We start from the raw sequence: 25,794 nt of genomic DNA, 5'->3' as shown, positions 1-25,794 counted from the left end.
TTAACATTTCTTTCAGAGGAGATCAAACACAGACCATGAAAGTATTTCCCTGATCTTTCCAATCAGGAATTACCTCACAGTTGCAGAAAATTTTTTCAGGCAAATTAAGTATTGGTCCATCACGTGCACCTAAGAGATATATTACATTTTCATACATTGTTGCTTTTCTTAACCCCTCCACCATTCTTTGTCATTTTAGGAGGTGTTTGAAACATGAATAGACTGATTGTCACAGCTCTGTCCACAAAGAGAGGATTCAGAGCTGGAAGGAAATTTTAGAGAGCTTTGTGTATTTTTCCCAACAAATAACAGTCTGTGTAATTATATATAAATATTTAAGCATCAATATTGTCTCAGTGAGGCTTTAGGCTACTCAACCAATCTTCTCTTCATGAGACTTTAATCATGAAAAGTCACAACAATCTGTTAAAATTACTGCAAAAAAATTGCAAAGGTGTCACGAGTGTTCAGTGAAGCTATCCATCTCGTGACGACAATTACCCCTCAGAAAGCTCTGCCCAAAGACATAAAGCAAAATGCAGAGTAAAGAGAATAGGCCCATATTTACAAAACCATTTGACAGCCTGGTAATACATTCAGAATTATGGCATTTTTTTAACATCTATTTTTTTGACGTTTGACGTTAAGCTTTGAAAAACTCAAGTGCCCACTTTACACTAAAAGCTTCAGGTTCTAAGCTCTCCTGAAAAGAAGCATTTCCCTTTTATTAATTATGAAGCTCCTGTAATATTTCCTTTTAGAATTATCACTATCGCTAGGTTCCCAGCGAGGTCATCGTTTTTGGCTTAGAAAATCCAATGCATTACCAATTCTCTGTGATTTGATGAAGCCAAAACTAGCTGCAAGAAAGATGAATTCCCAAAATATCTTCAGAATCTCCATTCCAGATATGTACCTAGGGGAAAAAAAGAAACCTTGTAATTAAAATAATGTCTTCATACATCTAAAATGAGTATATACCATACTTATATGTTATATATACCATATACCATACTCATATACCATACCGTATGTTAATTATATCTCAAAAAGATGTTTTATAAATAATATATACATATAACCATGGCTTTCCCCAGACCAACAGAAACTTGATAAGAATAAAGTGATTGTTGCTACATTGTTTCAATTGTACAAAGAAGATGGTCTTGCTGACCCAACTCAGGAAGAATTTTGTAAACACCCAGCGTGTATACCTCAGACTTTACTGTTTCAAGTTTTCCCGATATGACTATAAAAGGATAAAGCATATAGGGCATGGGTTGAACTTCCATTTCACACACTAAATTCATTCCAGGGAACATAAACATTTCCGGATGGTTTCCCTCGTATTTTTATACAAGCACTGGACGACCTTATAAACATTTGTGGCATGCAGAAATATTCAAATATCGCAGGAGCACATCTGCCTGATGAATTCAGCCTAGCCAGAAAATATTTTATACGTTCCCAGAAGAAGCAGAACACCAGACTTCCTTCCCTTCAACTTGGGTTCGTTTCTGAAGACCTCCATGAAAATTATCAAGTCGTCAATTCCATTTCCATTTTTTGACTCTAAGAAAGTCCATGTGTTTAAAAATAAGAAAATCATGGCATTCACATTGAATGAGATTTCAGCCAGAACAAGGAATACCTCATCTTTATATTCTTAGCCAGGGCCCTCAGCATCCCCAAAGATTGAAAGTAAGGATTCTTAAAGTCTGAGTTTGAATCCCAGACCCACTGCTTAATAATCTTGGGAAAGTTGCTTCACTGCTCAGTCCCTTTACCCATTTGTAAAATTGGAATGAGAATGGCATCTACCTCATAGTCTTGGAATCAGGATTAAGTGAGCTCATTACTCTAAAACGTTTTTCCTATAACCTGACACATAGAAATCACTCTTGGGGCAGCTGGGTGGCTGTCAGTTGAGCCTCTGACTTCGGCTCAGGTCATGATCTCGCGATTCGTGGATTCGAGCCCCACGTCGGGCTCTGTGCTAACAACTCAGAGCCTGGAGCCTGTCTTCAGATTCTGTGTCTCCCTCTCTCTCTGACCCTCTCCTGCTCACACTGTCTCTCTCTCTCAAATATAAATAAAACATTTTTTTGAAAATTAAAAAAAAAGAAATCACTCTTTAAGTGCTTATTAAGTGAAGTAAGTCTTCATGGATACCCACTATGTAAAAGTAAAAAAGTATTGCCCTCAACTTGAAACTCAGAATCTGTAAAGATACTCTGTGTTGTGCATTAATAAGGAAGTTAACTTGTTTTATATGTTTTAGTTTATATTTTTCATTTAGTTTATTTAATTTTCATTCTCAGTTGATCACTGCTTTGTAAGTTACGATGCTAATATCTCCAGGTTCCTCACCTCAAGCCTAGAAAAGGCCCTGCTGATCTTGTTGATGGAAATGAAAACATTAGGCCCCAGAAAGGTTAAGTAGCATACCGCAGCTACACAGCCAGGACTGTCAGGTTCTGAACCAGGTAACCTGACTCCAGGTGCCTGCATGGCAGGAACTCCAACCCTTCAATGAAAATTGCCAAGTCCAGACTGTCACTCAACTCCCCAGAGCACAACTAATGTAAAATGAAGACCTGTAAGCAATTTGCCACTGGGTAAAAATATGAGCTCAAGCCCTAAGTTTTAGCATCCACCAATTTGTCTTCAAAGATCACAGTTTATGTACAAAACACTGTATTAGATGCTGCAGATAATGCAATTACAAACCTTGCTTTCACATTTAGAGAACTGAACAATCCATTTGGGGAGAGAAACATTACATACTGGAAACACTAAGAAATTCAGGAAAGTTTAAATGCATACTTTGAATACAGCAAAGAGTTTAAGAGAGAGTCTCATTGTGTCTACATCACTTTGCAGTCAGGCCCTTTAACTGGAACATTATGTAAAAATCATATCATGATGCCCAGAAATCCCAGCTACCCAACAACTGACATCCTCTTTCCAGAAAGTGGAAGTGGAGCCATTCTGCTTCCCTAAGGACATATTTCTACTATTCGTGCTTAATTTACTCCTTAAAAATGATTCAAGGATGTGAGATAACCACATCTATTTTATTACTGTATGCTAACAGAAAACACTGGGAGAAGCCTTAAACTTTAAAGAAGCCCAGAGGCCTGATTCTGCTGTCAGCTTGACCATTTTCTTTGTGGTCTTGCGCTATCCAGTTCACCCTTGTGGACTTGAGCTATCCACTTGACCTTTGAAAGTTTATGTGATGACTCTCAAGGGCTTGGAACAACTACTACATTTCCCAGGGTATTGGTCCAATAATTTTCCAATAAGTACATGTGATATAATTGGATTTCCCTGTTCCTCAGTTTCTAAATCAACCTCCCACTAATGGCTCCTCAAGGAGACTTATAAGTGATTTGGAGGAAGGTACTTTAAGACTGTAAATATCCTATCCCCAATAAACTTTCATCTCATGGCAAACAAATGAATGCATGACCATAAAGAATAGACTTAATCCTAATGGACTAAGGACAGTATGAGGGTAAAGAGCTTGAGAGTTTGAAAGTGCCAGGAAGAATGATCCAAAATAAATTCAGACAGGAGAGGAGTTGAAATGGCAGAGGAATAATGAAGCCCTCATCCCTCAGACACAGCTAGATAAATATCAGATCAGTTTGAAACTCAAGAAATCAATCTGAAGACGGAGAGAGCAAAAATGCACAACTAGAGGTGATAAGACTGTCATATCATGGAAGGTAGGAGCTGCAGAGAGTTGATTTGGGGGAGAGAAGAGCTGTGGGTACTGCAATGGGAAAGGAGCCCTAATCGTGGAGAGAAGAGTGAAAGAGAAAGAAGGAGAGAGGTAGAAAGAGTGAAAGCAATGTGCAGGGAATTTCACAAGAGAAACTGTTCCCCAGAACCATGGACTGGGAAAGGGAGAGGGGCTGGATGCTGCAACTTCTTCTAAAGATTGGAGCACAGAGGGGGCGCCTGGGTGGCTCAGTCAGTTAAGCATCTGACTTTAGCTTAGGTCATGAACTCGCGGTCTGTGAGTTCAAGCCCTGTGTTGGGCTCTGGGCTGACAGCTCGGAGCCTGGAGCCTGATTCAGATTCTGTGTCTCCCTCTCTCTCTGCCCCTCCCCTGCTCATTCTCTGTCTCTCTCTGTCTCTCTAAAATATATAAATGTTAAAAATTAAAAAAAAAAAAAAAGATTGGAGCACAGAGTTTGAAGTTTTGGAGGTCTGCGCCATGGCCTGGGTCACACCTGGTGGGCTTAGAGGTGCTGCGATGGGGAAGGAGTGAGACACCCAGGAGTGGGTAGTGTTTTCTGAGGAACCCCTGGGTCACCCAGAGAAAAACACAGCCCCTGCTTGGAGTACATTTTGGAGAGGTGGCACAGCCTCTATGGGGGGCAAAAGAGTTGGTGAGCATCAATGTTCACTAGTATAGGAAGAGAGACACAGGCTGAGGGCAGTGAGCCATGGTGTCAGCTTTCTGCTTCACTTTACCATAAACTCTGAACTGCTGCATGGTCCCGCAACTGATTTCTAGGAAAAGCCAGCACCAACCACAGTGCAATGAGACCCTCCCCAGAGGATCAGCATTAGTCCATGCTGCTCAGATCTCTAAAATTTGGAGTTTTGAAATCCAGGCACATGCCTGAAATAAAGCACAGGAGTACTGTGCCACCTGGCAGGTGGCCAGCTCAGATGCAAGCAGGGTATAGGTAGGGATCTGGCAGAAGCCAGGGACACAAGAGAGGTCATTACTTGCTTTTCTTGTGAGGGCTTCCAGAAGAGTGGCAGGTGTGAGATCCCCACTCCAGGGACAACAGAGTGGGGCCATGCCATTCCCCAATCAGCACTAACCAACTTCAGTGAGTAAAACAGCATCACCAAGCAGAGGCTGGAGCCACATACACAAGCCTACCACCACCTCCCCTCTGCACCCTCCTGGTACATCACCTCTAGGGCAAGTCTACCAGAGAATCAGGAAAGCAAGCCCCTCCCCCAGAAGACTAGCACAAACCCCTCACAAGCACCAAGTCTACTGATCATAGAGTGCTATAAAGCTTCAGCTCTTGGGGAAATATTGTTATTTTTTCCCTTAGAAACAGAAAAAGCAATTTATCTCTTTTTCATATATACATACAAACATATATACACACACATATATATGTATACCACACACACACACACACACACACACACACACACACACACCTCAACATCATAAAGCCATATACAAAAGACCCACAGCTAATATCAGCCTGATGGGGAAAAAACTGAGAGCCTTTCCTCTACAAGACAAAGATGTCCACTCTCACCATTACTATTTAACTGGAAGTCTTAGACTCAGTAATCAGACAACAAAAAGAAATAAAAGGCATCCAAATCAGCAAGGAAGAAGTCAAACTTTCACTATTTGCCGATGATATGATACACTATGTAGAAAACCTGAAAGACTCCACCAAAAAGTGCCAGAACAAATACAGGAAGTCAGCAAAATCGCAAGATATAAAATCAATGTACAGAAATTGGTTGCATCTCTATAGACCAATAATGAAGCAGCAGAAAAAGAAATCAAGGATTCAATCCCATTTACAATTGTACCAAAAAAAATAAGATACCTAGGAATAAAACTAACCAAAGAGGTATATAATCTGTATTCTGAAAACTATAGAGCTCTTACGAAAGAAATTGAATAGGACATAAAGAAATGGAAAAATATTCTATGCTCATGGATTGGAAGAACAAACATTGTTATAATGTCAACACTACCCAAAGCAATCTACACATTTAATGCAATCCCTACCAAAATACCACCAGCATTTTGCACAGAGCTAGCACAAACAATCTTAAAATTTATATGGAACCTTGAAGACCCTGAATAGCCAAAGCCATCCTGAAAAAGAAAAGCATAGCTGGGGGCATCACCATTCCAGACTTTAAGCTATATTACAAAGCTCTAGTCATCAAGACAGTATAATATTGGCACAAAAACAGACACATAGATCAATGGAACAAAACAGAAAATCCAGAAATGGCTCCATACTATATGGTCAGCTATTTTTCAGCAAAGCAGGAAAGAATATCCAATCAAAAAAAGACAGCCTCTTCAACAGCTGGTGTTGGGGGAAAATGGACAGCAACACACTAGAATTAAACTGGATCACTTTCTCACACCATACACAAAAATAAATTCAAAATGGATGAAAGACCTAAATATGAGACAGGAAATCATCAAAATCCTAAAGAAGAACACAGGCAACAACCTCTTTGACTTCAGCCAGAGCAACTTCTTACTAGACACATCACCAAAGGCAAGGAAAACAAAAGCAAAAGTAAACTATTGGGACTTCATCAAAATAAAAACTTCTGCACAGTGAAGGAAATAATCAGCAAATCTAAAAGGTAGCCCATGGAAATGGAGAAGATATTTGCAAATGACATATCTGACAAAGGGTTAGTATCCAAAATCTATAAATAACTTATCAAACCCAACATCCAAAAGCCAAATAATCCAGTGAAGAAATGTGCAGAAGGCATGAATAGAAACTTTTCCAAAGAAGACATCCAGATGGCTAACAGACACATGAAAATATGCTCAACATCTCTCGCCATCAGGAAAATACGAATCAAAACCATGATGAGATATCACACTTGTCAGGTTGGCTAAAATTAACAACACAAGAAGCAACAGGTGTTGGTGAGGATGCGGAGAAAGGGGAAACTTCTACCACTGTTGTGGGAATGCAAACTAGGGCAGCCACTCTAGAGAAGAGAATGGAAGCTCATCAAAGAGTTAAAGATAGAACTACCCTATGATCCAACAATTGCACTACTAGGTACTTACCCAAAGGACACAAACATACAGATTCGAAGTGGTACATATACCCTGATGTTTATAGAAGCATTCTCAACAAAAGCCAAACTATGGAAAAGACTCAAATATCCATCAACTGATGAATGGAAAAAGAAGATGTGTGTGTGTGTGTGTGTGTGTGTGTGTGTGTGATGGAATATTATTCAGCCATCAAAAAGAATGCTAACTCGGGGCACCTGGGTGATTCAGTTGATTAAGCATTCGACTCTTGATCTCAGCTCAGGTCATGGTCTCAGTTCATAAGTCGAGCCCCCTATTAGGCTCTGTGCTGACAGCATGGAGCCATCTTGGGATTCTCTCTCTTCCTCTCTCTCTGCCCCTTCTCTGCTCATGCTCTCTCTCTCTTTCTTTCTCTCTCGAAACTAAATAAATAAACACTAAAAATTTAAGAAATAAAGAATGAAATCTTGCCATTTGCAATGACATGGTTGGAGCTACTGGGAGCCACACCGGCCTCTCTGGATGGCAGTCACAGCAAGGAAATGGCAGTGTTTGCAGCTCCTGCCATGAGAAACGAAAACTGGTATCTCTTTCTGTTTTTTTGAGATGAAAGCTCTGTGGATGATTGTCAAAAGCCTCTTCCTATGGGCCTTGCAGATCAAAGACAATTGAGCCTGGCCCCGAGACAAAGAGTCTAATTTAAAGTTAAGGTACAGATAAGGGCAGAACATAAGTTACTACATATATCTTTGCTAATTGGTGATGCATAGCAGTCCCTTCCTCAAAGCCTACATTCCACAAACACCCTCCCTTACACTGGCAGCTGGGATGAGGATAGATAAGAGTCGCTAAAACATAAACCCTGATGCAAAGACTGACACATGTATGGCCCCCATGGTGCTTGCACATTCAGCATCAAGGAAAAGGCTTGCTCAAGCAACTTAGCAACAAGCCTAATATACATTTTTCCTCTTGTGATTAAAAATTATCTAGAGGCCTACCCACGCAAAATAAGATAAGTTTGTTAGTATCTTAATCTGGGGGACTGACGTCAAGAATATGGGGAGGTTCTGCAAGAATACTTTCGTAAAGCCTGTTTCTGTACACCTTCCACTGATCAAAGCATCTTATCACAAATAATTAGCCCCTGTAAAAATTCTGTCTTCTGATGTCATGTTACTGTTTGACCTATAAACAAAGACCCCAAAACTGACAGGACGGAGATGCCTGCCTGGTGATCAGAAAGAATCTCGGGGCTCTCTCACTCTCTCTCTCGCCGACACCGTCCATCCTTCAGGGACCCCTGGACCTGCTGGAGCCGGCCTCCAGCATGGAGCTTAAGTGTATTATGTTAAGCGAAGTTAGTCAGTCAAAGAAAGACAAATACTCCATGATTTCACTCATATGTGGAATTTAAGAAACAAAACAGATAAACATAGGGGAAGGTGGAAAAGAGAGAAAGGGAAACAAACCATAAGAGACTATTAACAATAGAGAACTAACTGAGGGAAGGTGGGGAATGGACTAAATGAGTAATGGGTATTAAGGAGGGCACTTGTGCTTAGCATTGGGTGTTATATGTAAGTGATGAATCACTAGATTCTAGACTTGAAAACAATATTGCACTATATGTTATCTAACTAGAATCTAAATACAACATTGTAAAGAAAAATATAAGATAAAATAAATAAAATAAAATAAAATAAAAAGGCATTGCTCATACACACATACACAAAACAAAAAAGAAAATAAATTCAGATATGATGATGATGATTACTATTGTTACAATAAAATACAATATTGTAATTTTTTAACTCTTGGATTAATGAAGTTAGATGAAATAGAAAACCTTCAAGTAGGATATCTACATTTTCATATTCTATTATGTCCTAATTATTAGTATTAATCATAAGAAATGGGAAGTATTTTTAGTTACTTGTAAATAAAGTACCAGAGCTGTTTACAGAAATCCAATGGGAAAGTCAAAAGTTTATAAACATTTTACAGCTGCGCGTATGTGTATTTATATTAATGAAGAGAAAACTGTAGGTTAAGGACTTAATACCTATATTATATATACTATTTCCTGATGATGTTTCTACCTAATTAAGCTGCTGAACGGGTTTTGAACATGTAGGGCTTATTGTGGAGGCCAAAAAAAAAAAAAAAAAGCAATTAAGTAGCATGCAATTAGATAGGGTTAGCATAGGATACTGATTCTTTCTGGAAATAATTCTAATGGGTGTGGGGTAGAGAGATATTTCTCTCAAAGTATGCTGAAAGAAGTTAAATAGTTAAATAGTCAACTAGAACAGTCTAGTTTTTTATGTTTATTTTATTTTGAGAGTGAGAGAGAGCGTAAGCAGGAGGGGCAGAGAGAGAGGGAGAAAGAATCCCAAGCAGGATCCACATTGTCAGCATGTGGAGCCTGATGCCAGGATCAAACTCATGAGCCCATGAGATCATGACCTCAGCTGAAACCAAGAGTCTGACACTTCACTGACTGAGCCACTCAAGTGACCCTAGAACAATCTTTTTTAAGATTAATTCATTCAGTTAAAAAAGTTACCTTGCAACCAACAACCATAGTAATAATTGATTCCAGAAAGAATCATCAAATGAAGCTAAAACCTTTGGGTAGAAGCATGTTGAGGAACAAGATTTTGCCTACCACAAGTTTCAAAGCATCTCTTAACAAATCACTTATAAGTTACAAAAGGTAAAAAAAATCTTTAAAAAAGAGAAACATGGTGGACATAATTTAACCAGCAATGTTGGGATAAACCAACATCACATACTTCCTGAAGTGATGCATGAGAAAACTCTACATCAGTTACATGGTAGTTCTCCTCAAAATCCATGACTTAAATCTAATAGTGAGGAAACAAACAAATCCAAACTTAGAGATGGTCTAAAAAACAACTGGCTTGTGCTGCTCAAATGTATTTATTTTTATTTTTATCTACTTATTTTTGTTTTAGAGAGAGAAAGATAAAGCATGAGCGGGAAAGAGAGAGGGACAGAGAGAATTTTAAGCAGGCTCCACGCAGAGCCTGATGCAGGGCTCAGTCCCACAACCCTGGGATCATGACCTGAGTCAAAATCAAGAGTGGGCTGCTCCAACCACTCAGCCCCCCAGGTGCCCCAAAAACAATGTCATGAAAAACAAAGAAAGGGTGAGAAACCAACTGAGGTAAAAACAGTCTAAAAAGACATGATAACTAAAGGCAATGCATGATCATGGATTGAGGAAAAATGGCTATAAAGGACATAAAGTGAGATAATAGGTAAAAATTAAACACGGACTAAATATTATATAATAATTCTGTATCAATATTACATTTCCTGAGTTTGATCGTTGTGTTGCCATCATGTAAGAGAATGCTCTGGTTATGAAGAAATATGGGTAATATGGAGCAGAGGGTCTTGAGGTCGCCAACTTATTTTCAAATGTTCAGCAGAATTATAATAATATATAAAGAAACAAAGTGTAGTGATAATCTGCTAACTTTTTTATTGAGTGTTTATTGTTTACCAGATAATATGTTGGGCATATTAAAGAAATTCTTTTCCTGAGAGGACTTGGACCCCTGAGGCAGAGGAGAGATCGATAAATTGTAATATTGTGGGATGAGCAAAGTTATATAGAAATCTGTGCAAGGTGCTGAGGAACCCAGTGGGTGAGCATCCCTCTGCACTTGCTGAAGGCTTCAAAGAGCAGATGCTGCTGGAGTTGAGACTTAAAGGATGAGCAGAAATTTACAAGTGAGCAAGTGGAGAAAGGGAATTCCAGACATGGAACAGCATGGGCAAGGACTCAGGAGAGGTATTGGACACCCTCAAGTAAGGCTCATCTTAGCTTGGGAGCTAAGGTTTTGGACCACAGGGGACCTGGTTAAGCCTTCTTGGATCTCATACTTCCGTGCTGCATAAGCTCTGAGGGTCTGCATCTAATAGAAGTCTTTGACTTTCTGAGATGCATGAACTCAGAAGATGGGATAGAAGAGGGGACATGCGGGGGACACCTGGGTGGCTCAGGTCATGATCTCACAGCTTGTGAGTTCGAGCCCCATGTTGGGCTCTGAGCTGATTCGGACTCTGTGCCTGCTTCGGACTCTGCATCTCCATCTCTCTCTCTGCCCCTCCCTCGCTCACACTCTGTTTCTCTCAAAAATAAATAAACATTAAAAAATTTTTTTAAAAAGAAGAAGAGGGGACCTGGGTAGAGTTTTTCAGTCTCATCTGCAAACTACCTTAATTTCATTTAATTAAACCGGCAATGCTTTATATACGAGTCCCCTTCAAGGTTTCTATTCTCCTTCTATGAGCCCCTCAAAAATGAAATGAAAAGATGCCATGTCTAATGTTTTATGCCACTGGTTCTTAGCCTGAGCATTGAGTCAGAATCATCCAGAAGACCAGCTAAAACCAAGCTTCCTGGATCTCATCTCCAGAGTTTCTGATGTAATAAGTCTGAGTGATGAGAGTGTGTGCTGAGTGGAATCAGCACACTTTGAAAACCATTCTTCCATGCATTTAGCATGCAGGCAGATGTCAGTTCCATTTACCTTCAACACTATCTCTAGCACAACAGGGAGGAAAACAAGTGTCTCTTATCAACTAAGTGGGGAAAGGGAAGAGACGATCAATTAAAAATGTTTTCTTTATATATACATGACTGAGAGGTAAGCAGAAGCTTCAAAATATTTAGATGAAAGATCCAATGCAAATGCGAAAAATTAAACACTTCTTTTTTCAATTTGATTTCTATTATACTCTATTCCCTGAAATAATAAAGAGCTATGTCCTCTTTTATTTTTATTTTTTTCAAATTTCTCTGGTCACTTCAACAGGATTATTTTAGGCTCTGTATACAAAACTGTCTTGGAATATACCACATCTGGGCAACAGGGAGCTCCAGAAGCAAACAATTGAGGGACATGCACAGAATTCTTCTGTACACATCACATTAGAATCCACACAGCATGTTTAACAGTTAAGAAAAACGAAAGGTTAGCCTTAACCTACTTCATAAACATTAACATTTGCTTCCGTGCCCATTTACAAATCTTAGGACAGCTTGGATATATACACAACTTTGTTGTAAAATATTTGAGGGAGGCTGTGTCAAACATTTCAATGACAATTAATGTGTCATTAGGCCCAAAAAGAAAACATAACAAGATGCAGAATCTTGGAGCATTCCTCCAGGGAGTGATAAGGAACACAATGCCAGAGTTCAGTAGGGCCCTGACACTCGGATCCGCATCCGCCGCAGTAATTGCAAGATCAGCACACAATTTGTGAGGTGTTTAAAATTTTGGAACTGAATAGAATCTCAGCTTTTGGGCAGTTTTTAACTATCTTAGGCCCCTTTCATATCCTGATTCACCGAGTTTCCCACAGTGCCTGGTTCATACATCACCTACACCATTTACCATATATATATTGCCATTGATCATTTATCTACCTCACTGGGCTGTGAGAGGAGCCTTGGTCCAAGAAATCTTTGTAGTGCTGGCTACATTATTGAAACTAATAAATCTTGGGTGACTGGGTAGCTCAGTCAGTTAAGCATCCGACTTCGGCTAAGGTCATGATCTCACGGTTCATGGGTTCGAGCCCCGTGTGGGGCTCTGTGCTGACGGCTAGCTCAGAGCCTGGAGCCTGTTTCAGATTCTGTGTCTCCCTCTCTCTCAACCCTCCCCTGCTCACGCTGTCTCTCTCTCTCTCAGAAATAAAAAATTAAAAAATTTTTTAAAAAAGAAACTAATAAATCTTTCCCTTTTATGATCATTATTTAATGTTTGGACAAACTGCTGAATGATTTAATCCAAGGAAAAAGAATGTTCAAACTCTCACAACTGATGTGTAGCTTATAAATTCCATCACCCCAGCATTTCACGAGCTTGGTTTTGCCAGAGAGCTGGGAACAACTACCCTATCTTTCTCAAGTATTCCATTCAGGAAGAATGCCCGCAATCCACTAAGCAGATCAGGTCCTTCCAAAGACGGTGGGCCGGTCAGGGCACTCTGCTACTCCCTACTTCCTGTCACCAGGAAACACAGAAAGAGGAGGTCATGAATAGGGCAAGATGGCCTTCTGCAATTATCTGCTTTGGCATCATACACCCTGTCCCTTATTTATTTTATGTCCTTTAAGAAGGTTACTTCCGAATCTATAAAGTATAGTATGGCGCAATAAAAAATTGCATAGAACTTGACTTTGAATTTTCTGGTTCAAGTTTCAACCCTGCTACATTCTTGTTATACAGCTTCTTGGAAGTCTCTTGAACTCACTAAGCCTCAGCTCTTTTAGTATGAACTAAAGGGAATGGTACTGTGCCTTCACCACTTGACAGAGTTATTGTGAGGACAGCATAAAGTAGTGGGGAGGGGTAGGAAAGACTTTGTAGAAAGCTATAAAACTTGAGAGGTTGCCATCACTTTGGTCAAGCAATCATCTACAAAATTCCAAAAATTGAATACTTTATCACCATAGAACCAGGCCTCAGAATTTTTATTCCAAGAGAAATGCACTGCTTGAACCAGAGAGCTTTGGCTACATTTTCACTTCATTATGTCTAGGAAATAATCACACTATGACAAAAGTGAGATTTTGGATAGTAACAGACATTTTACAGTAGTGAGAGAAGATTCCCTAAACTGGGAAAGTGGAGTACCACATGTGACAGCAAGCTGGGGGTCACCCGGATGAGATAAGCTCTTTGAGATCTTAAGTTATGAAATCTTAGCCGTCTGTGTTCTTTGAGCTTAATCTTTTACTTTGGTCTCCAGGGCTTCAGCTTAAAATAACTTAAATGCCACTGAACTCTTCTTTGTATCTTTTTTGAATATCTGAAATGCTGTATAATAAAATTTTAAGGACGAGCTGAAAAAATACCCACTAAATGCAGTGACACAAACTTATCCGTCCCTCAGAAAGTTTATGATATTTCCTTACAGATTGCAGGATGCCTTGACTAGGCTACAAAACTTCCTGCAGTTTATAGAATTATAAGTCAGTGTGTTTTGCCAAGTCTACTCAGGCTTCGATGATTTCGAATGTCACTTATTCCTTCACTTTACCTGGAAGGCCACATACTACTCCTTGGCCCCAGTATGCCTGTGCGCGTGTGCGTGCACACGCGCGCACGCGCGCACACACACGCACACACACGCACACACACACGCACACACACACACACGGCAGGCTCTATTCATCTTTCAAAACCCAGCTGTCACCTTCCTAACTCAAGCTTGATGGCAAATCACTCCATGTTCTGTTCTTCTTCTGAAATCTGTACATTTATTTCAATGAATTATTGGGATTTGTTAGGACTGTCTTTACCACTAATATATGCTCGACACCCAGAACAGTTCCTTTTTCTGCTCCCCTTTTTTCTTTCTCTCTCCCTTCCTTCCTTCTTCCCTCCCTCTGTTCATTTCTTTCAGTTCATGGCTACTGCAGCTTTCTCGTAGCATGGACCAAAAGCCATAGAGTTACCATTAACTCCTCTCACACACACACACACCCCTACATCCAACCTGCCAGGAAATCATGCTGGATCAACCTTTAAAACTGTTTACACAGAAACTGCTGTGCTTATCATTTCTACTGCAAATAGACTGGTTCAAGCCACCATCACCTCTCTTGCTTGATTACTACAGCAACCTCCATGGCTCTCCCTGCTTCTAACCTTTCTCTCTGAAGTCTATTCTCAACATAAATCCAGGGGAATCCTTTTAGATCCTTGGTCACCTCTGCTCAAAGCCTTCCAATGTCTCCATTTCATTCAGAGTAAAAAACAAAATGGACTACATACAAGGTCCTATATAATCTGGCCCCCAGTCTTCTCTGACTCATCTCTCACCCTGACACATGAGACTCTGATCACTTTGGCCTACTGGCTGTTCTTCAAATAAGCCAGTTATACTCACTGCATAAGGTTTTTGTACATACTGTTTATTGTTTCCTCTATCTGGAATGTTCTTCCCTACCTATCCCCATATACTCACATATATCCCTATATGTATATATATACACACACACACATCTACACATATCCACATATATCCACAAATATCCACATATCTCCTAAATATCCACTTATATCTACATACATCCATATATATCCCCATAGTTACCCATATATCTACATACTTCCCCCTATGTTCCCATATATCATATATATCAGCATATATCCACTCTTACCAATACATATTCACACATATCCATATATATCTACATGGCTGATTCCCTTTCTTCCCTCAAGTCTTTGCTCAGATATCACCTTCTCGGTGTGGTCCACCTTAGCCGTCCTACTTAAAATTGCAATCTCCCCGTGTTGTCCCAGCATACCCATCCCCCTTACCCTCCTCTGCTCTTCCTCTTTTCCTATCACCTTCTAACATTGTATGGAATATTCATCATGGTCTTTATTAATTACCTGTTACCATGCCCCACCTTCACCTAGAATAGAAGTGCTACAAGGAATCTTGTTTTCCATGATGCATCTCCAGTGCCTGACATACAGTAGGTGCTCCAAAAAGATTTGTTGCATAAATTCATTTGTTCAGGGAAAAAAAAAATGATTTCCTGTTCTTTAGACAGAATGTTCTAAACAAAGATTTATAGCCATTCCTGGGAAGACTGGTGCTCCCTAGGCCATTATTTTTTGGTAAATGGAGGACTTGAAGCCAACTGGGTTCACTTTTATATTTTAATTATAATTATATTTTTAATTCATTTGCATTAAAAATATAATCAGAACAAGTAGCATAAAACTAAACACTTAGCAAATTTATAGATTAAGTAAAACCGGATCATAGGCATAGTACTGGAAGGGTCTTGGTTTAAGATCTTTGAGAAATCCAGAATGGAACCAGTCTGCAACTGTAACCGTGCCCAAGGAGGCAGGAGTGGAATGCAGCCAGAGGTGAACCTTTAAAAACTCACAGTCACCAAAATTCTCTTATACAGTGAGTTGCTCAAACATAAAGACACAAGATTAGGTTGGAATGTTTGGGCAAAACAATTTCCTATATGATCTTTTTAAAAGGACTCATGGTGCTTTTATTTCAGAACAAAATATCAGGTAAATAATATTCATTATTTTACTTCTTAGTGACTCTGTAATGGCCCATATTTGCTGTTTCTGCAAAAATGCAGACAGAGCTTCATTACTCATGGTGAGTGATGGAATAAATGCATCCATAGGCCTTTCAAGGCCCATTCTTATGAGCCTAAAACTACCAGACAGAATTATGTGATGACAGACTACTTTCAAAGGCCTGTGGCATGCCCACTCTGGGCTGAAATAAAAGGACCTCTTTGCATTTGCAATTCCCTGGGCCTATTTCTTAGTCTCTGAAGATCAATTCCAAAGAGAACAAAAAGGTGCTAGATTTTTCTCCTGTAGTCCTGTGGGATAATTCTCAGTCAATACGTGATTCTTCCATCCCACAGAAGTCACCCAGAATTGTTGTCACCATCCCTATGCTTGTTCAGTGAATTTACATATGTAGGTATCAACCCCAGTGATCAAAAAAATTGCACATAAAATCTGAACCTGATCAATTTTACATTAACTTTTCTTGAAGTTTTTTATAAAAATAAATTTTTTTGAACTCTAGTAAATGATATGAATGCTGATGTAGTTAGGGAGCTTACTGATGTTTATAATTTACTTTAAAATGCATTTAAAAATAAGATGGGGTAACAGATGGCTAGAGGGACGACATGTGAAAAAATAACTATATTAAAATGTTCATAGTGAATCTAAGAGGGGAGTATACATGTATTCCCTGTGAATTCCTTAACTTTTGCTGGATGTTTGCAATTTTTCATTAAAAATATAAATAACCATCTAACTTGTTTCTTAAAATTGTGCATGGTAGTCAAATGGAAAGAAAAATGGCGGTCGAATTATATGCATTCTGGCAAGCTAGATGGGAGAAAACTTTATTTCTAACTGAAAATTGCCCCTGGCATTGTTTCGAGTCATTTTTACCTGAGTTTTAAATCTCTACTAAGCCTGTTTATTCCCTGAATCTTTAGCGTTTTCTTCCTCTCTTGGCCTTATGATTCTAACACTAATCTCCATGTTTAAATTCTCCCAAAGCTTCGCCTCAGTGAAATAATTCATGAGACACATGTTGAGCCCCCATATATTGGTTTCCCCTTTCCACACAGATGGTAAATTCTGGGCCTAATCTGAAAACAGGTCATATCTTTCTGCTCCGTAAAAGTTCAGAGTTACAGATCTCCTTCTGCCACAGTCTGAATCTTAAAGGTTACTTTTTCTCTGTGTGTCTACCAGAGATACTCTTTGGGTTTTTCCCTCTGTGTCTTTGTCCCTGGCTCAATTTCTCTCCATCTCTTTGCTATGCAAGATCTCTCTTTCAGTCTCTATCACTTTCTCCTCTGTTGGTCTGTTGATCCCTCTCTCTCTCTGCCTGGAAGTGAAAGAGAAGCAGTGCATTTGCAAAAATACATGGAAACAATCTAGAGTTCCCACCTACCCAGCTCTCCCTAGGAAAAGGAATTTCCTCCTACCTGGCAAAACCTTGCGGACTTGTCCTTTTAATTCCCCCTTCTTGTCTTCATCCCTTAAGAAGCGTTTGAGCCTTGGGAACTCCCTAGAGTACAGGAAGGCTCAAGGGCACAGAGACACACCAGATTTTCCAGCATTTAATACTCTCCTGGGGGAAAGGAAGGGGGGGCCAGGGGAGGAGCAAAAACGATGTTTATGGTGACTGACGCATTGCTTGTTCTCATGTGTGCTTTATCGCCATTATTTAAAAAGGATCCTTCACTCCGTAAACACTGGTCTTGAAAATGATTACAAAAACTTACCAGGGAGAACATTCTCAAAAAATAGTAATAATAATAATAATAATAATTTCAAAATAATATAAATGAAACTAACCTTTTTCAAATTTAATTAAAAATTCCTAGACTAAAAATTAATCCTAATTATCCTTATTTCATTTAGTCTCATCCAAAGACTATCTAGACTATGAGCCCTCTGAGAGCAAGAACTGGCATAATTCATCTTTGAGTCACTCATATCCTCTAGCAAAGAGTCTTGTACATACTAGGTCTCAAAACAGCAGGCATAATGGATGGATGGATAGATGGATGGATGAGTGGATAAATCGATGAACTGAACAATGACAAACACTCCCTGTATTGATAATATTTATCACCCAGGGTAAAGCTCAAGCATCTATATTCATCCTGGATGCTCTAAACTAGCTCCTACCAACCAGATTAGGGATCAAGATGGAGTCAAAAGAAATATGTAAGTATTTTTATGTGTGTGTATACATGAGTTAAACAATTAAGCTGTTGTAACAAGAGACCTAATGACGAAGGTCATTTCCTTCTCACATAGTTCAGTCTAAGGTGGGTATTCCAGGTGAGGAAGAGGCTGTCCTCTACATAGTCATTCAGGGAGCCAGCTAACATTCAACATGTGACACCTGAAGTTTCTTCAAGTACTCCCGGGAGGAAGGGCGAAAGAGCGAACTCTACAGACTTCCTCCTAAACAAGTGAGGCAGAGGTTGCTCATAGTTCTTGCACTCACATTCTGCTGGTCAGAGCTTAATCACACAGCCACATCCAGCAGCAAGGATGTCTGAGATTTGACTTCCAACAAGGCAGCCATGTGCGCTGCTCACTCTGTTCCCATGAAAGATGGAGAGGGAGAATGGAGGTGGAGAAGGGGTTGGTCAGCTACTACCTCCATCACTTTTTGTATACGTGTTTTTCACCATTATCTCAAAATCTGAAGACCCATACTTGGAACACAGTGTCATTTTGTTTCTGGCAGGAGTATTCAAGGAAATGGGGTCAAATGAAGTTTCTCAAAGTAACTTGTCGATAGAACAGTGTGTCATTAACGGAGTTGAATTCAAGCTTCTCTGTGTTTTTCCAGGATTGTTTAAATTTGACAGGGAGTGTCTCCTACACAGAGGATAACTTCCAAAATGATAGGTTAGTTCACTCTTCATCAATTTAAATTAAGGGTAATTATTCATGATGGGAGGGGATAACAGGGGCAATGTTTTGCTCTACTTAGAAATAGAGTAACTTCATATATAGCTAAGAAGCAGTAAGAGCTCACTAAATATTCTGATTCCCTGAGGGAAATAATCAAGCTATCATATGTAAAACTCCTCAGTAAATACAGTGAAGTTCAGATGTTTTAACGCCAACTGATGCTTTCAGTCTTTTGTGCCCTCCTGCTCAGGAAGTCATGTTCTTCCCCTTGACTCACCCACCCAAAAGCATCCCCCTCCTCTATCTTCCTATCATTCCCCAAAGAGGTAGCTTTATCCCAAGAGAGCTTTAGGCTCAAGGTCTTAAACTTTCTCTAACACAGACCCTGGTTAAATAGCACGGTCCTTATTTATTCTGTTTTTTCAGAGCATTCACCATTTTGCTGTGGTTTGTATCCTCTGCTTGACCTTCAGACAGTATTTCTGCTTCTCCTTGTGTGGTATTCTCCCATAAGGAAGAAGCTTGCTGTCTTCGTTTGGGTTCCCCCAAAAGCAGACCCTGAGACAAGGACTTCAGTGTAGGCAATTTATTTGGAAAGCCGTGCAAGGACGAAAGAGAGGGAATATGGATGGGGCGCCTGGGTGGCTTAGTCAGTTGAGCGTCCGACTTTCGCTTAGGTCATGACCTCGCGGTTCGTGGGTTCGAGCCCCGCGTCGGGCTCTGTGCTGACTGCCAGCTCAGAGCCTGGAGCCTGTTTCAGTCTGTGACTCCCTCTCTCTCTGACCCTCCCCTGCTCACACTGTCTCTCTCTCTCTCTCTCTCCTAGAAATAAATAAAAATATTTAAAAAAAAAAAAAAGAGAGAGAGGGAATATGGAAAGTAAGACCTGAAAGAATAAAAACCAAAAAGTTTGCCTTACTGTGTGTATCAACTCTGTAGGAAACTGAGGTTCAGTCTCGCTGGGGACCCTCTCAAAAACTCAGAATGTCCCAGTGAGAGACAGTTTGGATTTAGTCAGTAAATGCCATCTCTCAGCGGTTGAGATGCGCAGGGGGAGGGGGAAGAGGGAGGACGAAGTCCTGGACACTTCCAAGCTGCCCTGTGAGCAGACTAAGTAAGCTTCTTTGGCAAAAAAAAAAAAAAAAAAAATTGTTTTTAAAAAAAAAAAAAAAAAAAAAAAAAAAGTCCTCAAAGGGAGGAGCTGGAAGGCTGTGGTGGGAAACTGTACACATGCTCAGAAACTGTCCTTGGCTGCAGGGGAGCTCAGAGATGCACTGAGCGGATCTGGGGCATGGCACAAACGCTGTCTCCTGTGCATGCCAATTTCTTCAAAACAAAGTCTCCTCTCCTCAGGACCTCCGATTCCTCCTCCCACTGACTATTTTCCCCATAAGTAGAACTAGATTCCTAAGCACCGAGTTCACTACTTCTTCCTCTTTGCTCTTGCAAACATGTGTGACAAAATTCGCTGTTGCCCTCACCCTGGCTCATGCAGTTTGTTTCCCTTCGAATTGTTTCCATCACTAAATTGTGAGCTGCTCAATGATAGAAATTTTATCTCCTCTGCAAAGATAAACACATAGTAGGAGCTCCACAAATATTTGCACTGAATAAATGGCAAACAACGCCTCAGTGATATATGGAAATTCCAAAGGACCTTCAACCTCTCTTTGTGAATGACATGATATTTCCACCTTAACTCACTCCTTGATGTTTGGATACAAAAGCCATGCTGTTATTTCAAGAGAGCCCCTGATCAAATGTATATATGATAAGTAGAAGAGAGAACTCTTCTGTGAGGCTCTGGGAGAAAAAAAAATGCTTTTGTTAATTAACAAAAGGACATGAGAAACCTTGTTCTCTAAAATCATGGACTGTCAGAAACTGCTGTTTGAAATCACATTCAGTGAGAATGAAACACCTCTTTTTGCCTGGGAGATGTAAGTCGTTTTAACACAGAAAAACAACCTCAATTTCCAACCCAGGTGCACAGCTTCAGATAAGGGTTCTAAACACAACATTCCACATTTATCTTAAGTTTGTAGTTTCCAAGGAAACAGGACCCTGCATTCTCATCTCAGCCCAGGCCTGATGTCAACTCCTTAATATACCCCCCACTGCTTTACTCTGAATGAGCCTAACACTGCTTTGTTGAAATTTAAATCTCATTCTTTCCCCAAATACTCTAACCAGCCTGTGTCTTCTTTTGGTGAGATGCCCCATTATCCCTTTGGTGCATGAGTCCCCTTGCTCACCTCTGGCCAACTTGCTAATAGCACACAGTTATCAAGGTTGCTAGTCATTATCACGAAAAGCCCTTAGAGATAGACACTGAGAAGAGTGGGCACTTAACTTTGGTCAGGAGCTAAGTCATAATTTTTTGTAGAAGACCTAGGGCCTTGAATGTATAATGAATGAGTGTTTGAGAAGGCCAAATTTATATGGTAGATCCAAACTTAGAGTAGAAGGGATAAAGAGAAGAACCAGGACAAGTAAAACAGTCACTTACTCTCTGCCTACGTGGAATGATAACCAGCTATCTTATGAGAAACTTACATTCCAACCTCTGCTCCAGTGGGAGCTGGAGTCCACACACTATGATTGGTCTAGGAATAAGCATGTGACCCAAGACTGGCCGGTCAAAATCCTTCCTTAGATTTTCCCCCAACATCTCAGTTATAAAGCTTTAAAGATATAGGAGCACCTGGGTGGCTCAGTTGGGTTAAGCATCAGACTTTAGCTCAGGTCATGATCTCACAGTTCATGGGTTTGAGCCCCATGTCGGGCTCTATGCTGACCGCTAGCTCAGAGCCTAGAGCCTGCTTCAGATTCTGTGTCCCCCTCTCTCTCTGCCCCTCCCCTGCTCTTGCTCTGTCTCTCTGTCTCTCTTAAAAATAAAGTAAACATTTAAAAAAACTTTAAACATATAATGCTGAATTTGTCTGTTGCCATGGTTTTAGCTTCGTTTGGCAGCCAGCCTGACCTCAAAATACAAAGGAAAGCAGAAACAAAACTCTGAGGACATTCAAGTACCTGTCCTTCTACTGTTTTTGTTTGTTTGTTTGTTTGTGGCTGGTTGTTCTATTTTAATTTTCACCATTTGTTCCTCAGAATCATCAGTATGATGATGTCTACCTTTAGGTAGACATAATCTAAAATTTTTTCCAGGGCCCAATATTAGATTTTCTTACTTGAGTTTTATTCCATCTCTACAGATGCAAGCCTGTGCATTTTTTTGTCAATGAACACCAGATAATTCCACATCTCTTCCTGTTTTCTTTTGCTACCATGAATTCTAGAGTCAAATACAATATTCAACAGCAACAAATATTTGTACATTTTACAAAATTTAGCCCTGGAAAGGATCTTTCAGATCATCTAGTCAAACCTCATTATTTTGCAGAGGAAACTTAGGTCATAAAAGGTGATGCAATTTTCCCCCAAGAGACACACAAGCAATTAAAAGCCATTTTCTTCAATAACTAATGACCTCTACTCACTCTACTGCTAGAATACTCTCTCTGCTCTTCTACCTGAAAATTACCTTAAATAACCATCTCCATTTTCATCTTCACTAATTGGGGGACAGATGGCAGAGGATGAAAGGATGATTCTAGGAAATTATAGAGGAAAAGGGGTGCATATAATGGGATTTAGCCAAGGAATTAATATTATTCAGGCCCTACTGAAAGCCTGAAAGTTTACACAAGAGATGGAGTTCACAGTGATTCGAGAAAGGGAAGGGATTGTTGAGGAATCAGGGAAGAGAACTTTAAGGCTGTAAAGAGAAGACTTAGGCTTGGTACTATACACAGGAGTTCCTAAAAAATGATTGTAGCTATAGTGCTCCAAAAACTTAAGGACATTTACTTGTAACAAACAAAATGAATTAGGCAAAGCTAGTCACAAGTTTGTAACTTAGTGTATTCAACTACAAGTATATAACAGCCTGTCTATAAGCCACCGCTCACAAGCCCTTCATGGATGAGAAATAGCAAGAGGGGAAGTGATGGAAGAAATGTCATCTGTGATTCATAACATCTTTGCGAAGTCTTCAGGGGCTGGGATGTTAGCTGCCATGAAGAAGATGGGTAATTGTCAACTCCATGAGCCATTATGAGAGCCTATCAGAAGAACATGTCTTAGTGGACAAACTAACTTCATTGGTAACATCAGCCTTGTCTCCCTCTCAAATTTCTCTTGATCAGGAAGCTGGAAGGGATGCTCAGGACCACAGTCCTGTCCTCAACCCTCATCCCTATAAGCAGAGATATAAAGACCCCCTTCATTTTGGGCCAGAAAGGAAGGCATCAGGATTTTTGGGTCCCCAGAAAGACGAACCCGTTATCACCAACAAACACCAGCTGAGTATTCACAGTGGGGGTGCGACTGCATTGGCCTCTTGGAATCCAGACTCATCCCAAAACCTATGTTCCTTGGAGAGACAAAACTTCTGCACCCATGACAAAGAGCAGATAGAAAGGAATTAAGAAACCAAACATAAACAATCAGACAAAAAAATAGCCAATCTTCATACAGTCAAAGACTACGCTTTTGGTCATTCATGTAATATCATCATTTTTAAAACTATATCCAGAATATTCAGTAATTCTGTAACACAACTTCATCAGGCTACAGGGCAAGAGATCCAAACCCATTGTGGGAGAAAAAGAATTTGCTTTGTGTCTTTATCTGCTAAAGTCTCATATTTGATGTTTACTTAAATTTGTTTAACATTTATTCATTTTTGAGAGACAGAGAGAGACAGAGTGAGAGTGGATGAGGGGCAGAGAAGGAGGGAGACACAAAATCTGAAGCGGGCTCCAGGCTGTTAGCTGTCAGCACAGAGTCCAATGTGGGGCTTGAACCCATGAACTGTGAGATCATGACCTGAGCTGAAGGAAGTTGGACACCCAACTGACTGAGCCACCTAGGTGCACCTAGTGTTTATTTAGGTAGAACTTATGCAAGGAAGAATGACAGTCCTTCCTCAAAAAAAAAAAAAAAAGTTCAATTTTTGTGCTATGACTTGCTAATTACAACAAGATCAAGAGATCATAGTCAGGGGCTCAACGATCCCAAGATTAGCCATAAATTCAATCTCCGTGACAAACAGTTTTTCAAAACACTGCTGTCTATAATAAATATCCTAACAAATGTAGTTCCTCATAACACAAGCTAATGATGCAAAGATTACTAATCAATGATCTTTCCAAGGTTTATATTAAGTAAACTTTTGAGTATTACAGAAAACCCTGTCTTTCTAGAAAAGTGACTTAGTCTGAAAATCAACTTTATGATGACGAGATACAGGTTAAAAATATGCTTAATCCCATTTTTTGCAGCTTCTGCATAAATCATTTTTAATCATTATAATCTGTAAAAAGCAGTGCTTTCCCTTTTCAAAACACTTACTATTCTTTCAAATTTACTGCCATGGAAATTATCAAGACCGATTCAAAGATATTCTGGCTTATGATTTAATTTCTACACAAGCCAGACGGAGCTCAGTAAATTCTCCCATATCCTGAGTGTGATGCTATCATAAATTCTTTAAAACACTTTCCCACAGTATGGCATGTAAGTTTTGGTTTTCATCTATTCCCTAGTAGAAGTGTATTGCCATAATCTGAATGGTCAAATAGCACTTAATCAAAAGTCCACACACCAGAGGTGGCTACCACCAGTGTTTCAGATATTTTTATCCACCAACCAACATGACCATTGGAAATGGATTCTTTGGTGAAATCAGTGATGTTCTACATATGTGAATTTTCCACATATACTATAGATGCTTCCCATCATTATACAAACAGAATATAAGAATTTAACAAGTCCAGTATATTTTTGGAAATGTTGCCTGAGACTTGATTCTCATAAGTTCTGGGTCTAGCCTCTGATTTAAAAGGGTTCTTGGTTCCCTCACTCACCTAAACAGTGAGCAAAACCATATCCCTAGAACATTGTCATGTTAGAGAGACTTTCTTTTGTGCAAGGTACTATAAAGAGCTCCTACAAGGGGTCCCTGGGCAGCTCAGTCAATTGAGGATCTGACTCTTGATCTTAGCTCAGGTCTTGATTTTAGGGTCATAAGTTCAAGCCCCACATTGGGCTCTGCACTAGGTATAAAGCCTACAGGGGGAAAAAACAAGAAACAAGAAACAAACAAACCAACAAAAACTCTAGAACCTTCTAGATCTTGCCAAACAGGTGTTCTATAAACTAACTTTAATTCCAACCTTACTCTGCCTGTTTGTTCCAGCTTAAATATAAATGTCTAACTGAACAAATGTAACCTGAAATTTGCTCTCCTCGAACTTAACAGTAAAGACCTATATATAGACTTGTAGCTCTAGCTTCTAATTATCGGACACAATAGATATTAATCAATAACTAAAACAAAATTAAAACAAAGGGTATAATAATTATGAACAACCACATCCACTTAGGTCAGGTTATAATACTGAGGCATCTACCTTTTTTATTTTGTGGATTGTTTTTTCTCTGCCTAGCTGTAATAGCATTTAAACAGCTTATAATATGACGGTACTTCAAATAACAAATGCAAAATAAAAAGAAGGGGAGGAGTTAAGATGGCAGAGGAGTAGGGGGACCCCAAGCTTGCCTTGTCCCTCAAACACAGTGAGATAAATATCAAATTATTGTGAGTATACAAGAAATTGATCTGAAAACCGAGAGAACAAAAGTACACATATACAAGTAGAAAAATGACCACCTCATAGAAGGTAGGAGCTGCAGAGAGTGCATTTGGGCAAGAAAAGGGCTACAAGTGGTTTGAAGGTGAGGGAGCCCTGATTACAAAGCCAGGAGCAAGGGAGAAAGAGAGAGACAGTGAAAACATGCACAAGTGAGTCCACAAGAAAAACCCTTCCCAAAACCATTGATTGGGAAAAGGAGAGGGGATAAATACTACAAGTTTTCAAAAGCAACACAGAGCAAAGTCTGAAGTTTTAGAGGTCT

General features: G+C 39.7%; 1 protein-coding gene across 1 annotated transcript in view; it reads right to left on the bottom strand.

Moving 5' to 3' along the window:
* LOC144220567 (collagen alpha-4(VI) chain-like) overlaps positions 1–17,456 on the bottom strand; it is a 128,547-nt gene extending 111,091 nt beyond the window's left edge. The window contains exons 1-2 of the mRNA XM_077750876.1: positions 17,364–17,456; positions 828–916 (exon numbers count right to left, since the gene is read on the bottom strand). Of these exons, the coding sequence (XP_077607002.1) occupies positions 828–903 (76 nt within the window). The 5' untranslated portion in view covers positions 904–916; positions 17,364–17,456. The remainder of the gene's footprint in view (positions 1–827; positions 917–17,363) is intronic.
* Between the last annotated feature and the right edge of the window lie 8,338 nt (positions 17,457–25,794).

The sequence above is a fragment of the Crocuta crocuta genome, unplaced genomic scaffold (genome assembly GCF_008692635.1).
Source record: "Crocuta crocuta isolate KB4526 unplaced genomic scaffold, BGI_CrCroc_1.0 scaffold279, whole genome shotgun sequence".
NCBI lineage: Eukaryota > Metazoa > Chordata > Mammalia > Carnivora > Hyaenidae > Crocuta > Crocuta crocuta.
This window is presented reverse-complemented; position numbering and strand designations above follow the sequence as displayed.